General features: G+C 56.8%; 1 protein-coding gene across 2 annotated transcripts; it reads left to right on the forward strand.

Annotated features, from left to right (window-relative positions):
* The first annotated feature begins 117 nt into the window (after positions 1-117).
* Positions 118-4,028, forward strand: LOC118655424 (sialic acid-binding Ig-like lectin 14). 2 transcript variants are annotated; one of them, XM_036307227.1, is made up of 7 exons: positions 118-221; positions 304-684; positions 893-1,171; positions 1,340-1,384; positions 2,771-3,028; positions 3,129-3,264; positions 3,401-4,028. In XM_036307227.1, the coding sequence occupies exons 1-7, from the start codon at positions 185-187 to the stop codon at positions 3,435-3,437; spliced, it is 1,173 nt and encodes a 390-aa protein (XP_036163120.1). In that variant the 5' UTR covers positions 118-184; the 3' UTR covers positions 3,438-4,028. The 2 variants fall into 2 exon arrangements, with proteins under 2 accessions (XP_036163120.1, XP_036163119.1); XM_036307226.1 differs by having other exon boundaries at positions 3,458-4,028.
* The last annotated feature ends 1,018 nt before the right edge of the window (positions 4,029-5,046 follow it).

Consider the following 5,046-nt stretch of genomic DNA (forward strand, 5'->3'; position numbering starts at 1 on the left):
GGGAGACAGAAAGATTTTTCAGGCACCACCCCCAACTCCTGTGGAGGCCAAGTTCCCCTTCCAGCCTGGCCACAGTCTCTCCCACAGGGCTTCCTGTTGGGGCATCCTAGGCCCCACCCCAGAGCTGGGCACTTCCCTCCCTGACACAGGGACCGGGACCCACTCTGCCCTGCCAGAGGCAGACATGGTGCCCCTGCTGCTGCTGCACCTGCTGTGGGGGGGTGAGTGGCTGAGGGAGGGGGGCTGGGCAGGTGGGGGAGGGACGAGGGCTGCATTTGAGCTTCTGTGTCCCCCCTCCCCCAGGGTCCCTGCAGCAGCTTCCAAGCTATGACATCGAAGTGCAGGAATCGGTGACGGTGCAGGAGGGTCTCTGTGTCTACGTGCCCTGCTCCTTCTCCTACCCGTGGAGTTCGTGGAATTCCTCTAGTGAACTCTACACCTACTGGTACCGGGTCGGGGACAACACAGTCTATGCTGCTCCTGTGGCCTCGACCAACCGGAATAAAACCGTGAAGACAGAGACCCGAGGCCGCTTCCTCCTCGCGGACCCCACAACCAGCAACTGTTCCCTGCAAATCAGAGACGCCAGGAAGAGCGACTCAGGACACTATGTCTTCCGAGTGGAGAGAGGAGATTCTGTGAAATATAATTACATAATGAAGAAGCTGGATTTGCAGGTGACAGGTACGGCAGGGCCCCGGAGAGGATCAGGGACAGGGGACCCATCTTAGAGCAGGAACAGGGCACTGGACACTCCCCGTCCAGGCCGTGGGCCCTGGGTGGTGGGAAGAGACACAGGGCCTGGGTGAGCTCAGCCCGAGGCAGGGCCTCTCTCAGGGTCCCGCTGAGTCCCCACCCCTGGAGCCCAGGCACCTGCCTTTCTCCCCCGCAGCCCTGACAGAGAAACCCCACATCTGGATAAGGGAGCCCCTGGAGTCTGGCCGCCCCACAGAGCTGGCCTGCAGCCTGCCAGGGGCCTGCGAAGGGGGACGACCTCTCACCTTCTCCTGGGCGGGAGCCGCTGTGGACTCGCTGAACCCCCAGACCCTCCGCTCCTCGGTGCTCACGTTCACCCCGAGTTCGCGGGACCATGGCACCAGCCTCACCTGTCAGGTGAAACTCCAAGGATCTTCGGTGGCCACACAGACAACCATCCGGCTCAATGTCTCCTGTGAGTGTTGGGGGGGGGGGGGCCGGGTCCATGGGGCAGAGGGAGGATCAGTCCTGGGTTCCCTATCCCAGAGGATTTTGCTGAAGTCAAACCCCAGCCCTCCCCCTTAGGGGCCCCTGGGAAAAAGGGCTAATGCCCCCTCGGTCTCAGCACATTTTCCCTCCCCAGACGCTCCTCTGCTGACCGTCAGGCTTTCCCAGGGAAACTGCTCAGGTAGGATCCATTCCCTCCTCTCTGGGGAAGGAGGGGGGTGGGGCCTCTGCCAGCTCCGGGCCTGGAGGTGCGACCCTCCTCCCTGGCCCTGCAGCCCCTCGGGGTGGGTCTGCCTGTCCTCCTTCATCTCTGATCCGGTCATTGTCTCCAGGAGGCTGCCATGTTCCCATTCCCCACTCTCCCAGGCATGCTCACCTCCCCGGGTCTCCCCCTGAGGTCCCCGGCCCATCCTGACCAGTCCTGATGCCGCCCACAAATTTAGCCCAGCCACAGATCTGCATAAGTAGGCACCTCTTTTTCTTTTTTTTAAAAAATTATCACCAGAGGATATTTTTTCCATTAATTTTTAGAGAAAGTGGAAGGGAGGGGGAGAGAGAGAGAGAAACATTGATGTGAGAGACACATCAATTGGTTGCCTCCTGTACACACCCCACCTGGGGATGGAACCTGCAACTCAGGTGCGTGCCTTGACTGGGAATTGAACCTGCAACCCTTTGGTGCTCAGGCCAACGCTCTAACCACTGAGTGACACCGTCCAGGACTCAGTAGGCACCTCTTGCTGGTGCCTCTTGACCTCATTTAACCCCGGTGTGGTTTGACTCACTCTAGATGCTTCCCTTTCTCACCAGTCTCACCCTGCCAGCAACTGTAGGAAACTTCACTCCTCATATCACTTCCCTCTTCTGCTTGCCCCGGGCCCCAGAGCCCAGCCAGCCTTGTCCTGGACCCGGGGCCCCATGGCCTCAGGCTGCTCCTCAGCCTCCCGCCTCCAGTCTCCTCTCTGTGGTCACAAACCCACGCGGCCCAGCAGGATCTTTCTAGTCTCGGCACTGACCCTCTGCCTCCCTCTGCACAGCTCCCCGCTGCTCTCTGGGGAGCCCAGGGCACAGCCCGATGCCCTCAGCGAGGCCCTAGAGCAGCCGTGGGCAAACTACGGCCCTGCTGGCCGGTTGAAATGAATAAAACAAACAAACAAAAAGACCGTACCCTTTTATGTAATGATGTTTACTATGAATTTATATTAGTTCACACCAACACTCCATTCATGCTTTTGTTCCGGCCCTCCGGTCCAGTTTAAGAACCCATTGTGGCCCTCGAGTCAAAAAGTTTGCCCACCCCCACCCTAGAGCCACCAGGCTCCCTGACTCCACCTCCTCTCCACCATCATCAAGCTCTTGGTGCTCCTGGGCCTTCTGCCACCAGAATTGCTAGTGTCCGTGCATCTCCTCTCACCTGCTGGGCTGCCTCTATTCTTCAAGCATCTCCACCTGGGGGGCCCGCCCACTCCTCCCCTGTCCACCCTCAGATCAGCCCCTTCTTCCTGGGAGCCGGGCCTGACCAGCAGGGTCCCTGGCTCTTGAGCCACCTTCTGTGTTCCTCTCCCAGCTATGAAGACCCTGAGCAACCACACATCCCTGCCTGTCCTGGAGGGCCAGTCCCTGCTCCTGCTCTGCGAGGCTGACAGCAACCCCCCTGCCACGCTGAGCTGGTCCCAGGAGGGGAGAGCCCTGAACCTGCCCCAGCCCTCAGCACCCGGAGTCCTGGAGCTGCCCCACGTGGGGGCGGGAGACGGAGGGGAGTTCACCTGCCGGGCTCAGCACCCGCTGGGCTCCCAGCACGTCTCCTTCAGCCTCTCTGTGCAGAGTGAGTTTCAGGACAGGTGTGGGGCGGCCGCCTGGTCAGGTGTTGGGCTGTGGGTGGACTGACAGCTAGACAAACTTCACCTTTCTCCCGACATCCCCAGGCAGCCCTCACTCCTGCCGATGTGTGACCGAGGAGCAGCAGGGCTCCTGGCCCCTGATCCTCACCCTGATCAGAGGGGCCCTCATGGGGGCTGGCTTCCTCCTCACCTACGTCCTCACCTGGCTCTACTACACCAGGTGAGCAGGTCTGTCCCTCCCGGGGAAGGTCAGGGATTGGCCCTGAGGTCCAGGTGGGGCCGAGCTGTCCGGCTCTGCCTGGAGTTAGAGCGAAAGTGGCCGCGTCTCTGAGCTGACACCTGTGTGGGCCCCGCAGGTGTGGAGGCCCCCGGAGCAGGAGGCAGAGCTCCTGATGGATCCTCCTTCCTCTCAGGATGGGACTGAGGTGCGGACACCAGGCGAGAGGGACCGTCCTGGGACGTCAATGTCACCTTCTTCCTGGAAGCTCTTGACTCACCTGCCTCCAATGTGCCCCTGGGGTCTCAGGGTGTGGAAGTGACTGAGTGACGCCAAGGGGAGTCAGTGCCATGGAGAGAAGGCTTTTCCTCCTCTCACCTCCTGAGAGGAGGGGCCGCTGTGCCCGGGAAGCCCCCGATTTCCTCAGGAAGCAGATGCAGGTGCAGGGCCGCCTAGCGAAGGCCTTGTTTGGGTTCCATGGGAAACGCAGGCAGGGCAGGGTGAGCCGTTCAGGACCAGCTGGTGTGTGTCAGTCTGGGGTTGGGCCTGTGGGCGTGGTCTGCATGTGTCTGGTCCCAGGTCCTGGGTGATTTGGGGCAGGTGGGGAGGCTGGGAATATGGGCTCAGGATGGGCTGGTTTGCATCTGAAATTCTTTGCCGTCTCTGAGAATGGGCCGCCCTGGGAGGCCCTGTGTCTCCTTGGCTTCCAACCTGTTTAATGGCTCAAAACATCCTAAGATACAGAAATAAACAATAATACACACCCACTGACGGCCCCTTGTTTCTGCCTGTGCTTCTCCCATTTGACTTGTCCCCTCCTCCCGCCTCTTACTTTCTCTCTGTTGGTTCTGCCCACATCCCCCCACCCCCTGCTCCCCTCTCTCCATTCTCAGGCCCAGAGACGGACTGAAGTTGGCACCTTATCCTCCCCTTGCCCAGGAGTTACCTGGTCACCACCTGAGCTTCGGGTCTCCCATCTGTAGGTGCTGATACGCAGTAGAGTTAGGAGCAGCTCTCTTCTCCCTGTGCATAGACGCCAACCTCAGAATTATTGTCATAACACATCCCAGCATTTAATCATAAGTGAGAACGTTTCTATGATATCACATGACCACTGATTTTACTATTTATGTCGGTTGGAGTTTCTTGAGTCCAGTTATGTCTGGATCTCCTCTTGTTGTTGTTGCTGTTGTTAGACCTGTTTCAAGTGAGGGATTTTGTTTATTCCTTGTACTTATTCTTCAATTGGTATTTATATCTCTTCTTATCTTTTAAAATATTTTTGTTGATTTCTGAGAGGAATTGGGAGGGATAGAGGGCGATAGAAATATCAATGAGGAGAGAGTCATTGATCGCCTGTTTCCTCCACGTCCACTACTGGGGATGAAGCCTGTCACCCAGGCATGTGCCCTGACCGGGAGTCGAACCCTGATCTCTTGGTTCATAGATTGATGCTCACCCCCTCAGCCACACCGGCGGGACTATATCTATTCTTGAATAATAAAATATTTCAACATTTAAGACACATCCACCTATACTCTCACCATTTTGTATTGGTATTGCCTATAGCTTACAGCTATAAATTTGATAAACTTTTGAGAACATTAATAATTATGTAAACAATTATTTTATTTCCAGATTAACTGAGATATTTTTGATATAGAATGCATGCAAGTTTAAGATATGCAATGTGCATATTTGATGCACCTATATAGTGAAGTGATTACCACAATAAGGTTCATCAACACTTCCATCCTCTCATATAGTTATAATTTTTATGGTTAT

Source organism: Myotis myotis, unplaced genomic scaffold (assembly GCF_014108235.1).
Source record: "Myotis myotis isolate mMyoMyo1 unplaced genomic scaffold, mMyoMyo1.p scaffold_m19_p_45, whole genome shotgun sequence".
NCBI classification, from domain to species: Eukaryota; Metazoa; Chordata; class Mammalia; order Chiroptera; family Vespertilionidae; genus Myotis; species Myotis myotis.

Bases quoted from the DNA above. Each gene is read 5' to 3' on its own strand.
- LOC118655424 (XM_036307226.1), top strand. From the start codon at position 185: ATGGTGCCCCTGCTGCTGCTGCACCTGCTGTGGGGGG. The intron at 685-892 runs GTACGGCAGGGC...TCTCCCCCGCAG, and splicing joins GCTGGATTTGCAGGTGACAG to CCCTGACAGAGAAACCCCAC. The intron at 3,029-3,128 runs GTGAGTTTCAGG...CGACATCCCCAG, and splicing joins CTTCAGCCTCTCTGTGCAGA to GCAGCCCTCACTCCTGCCGA.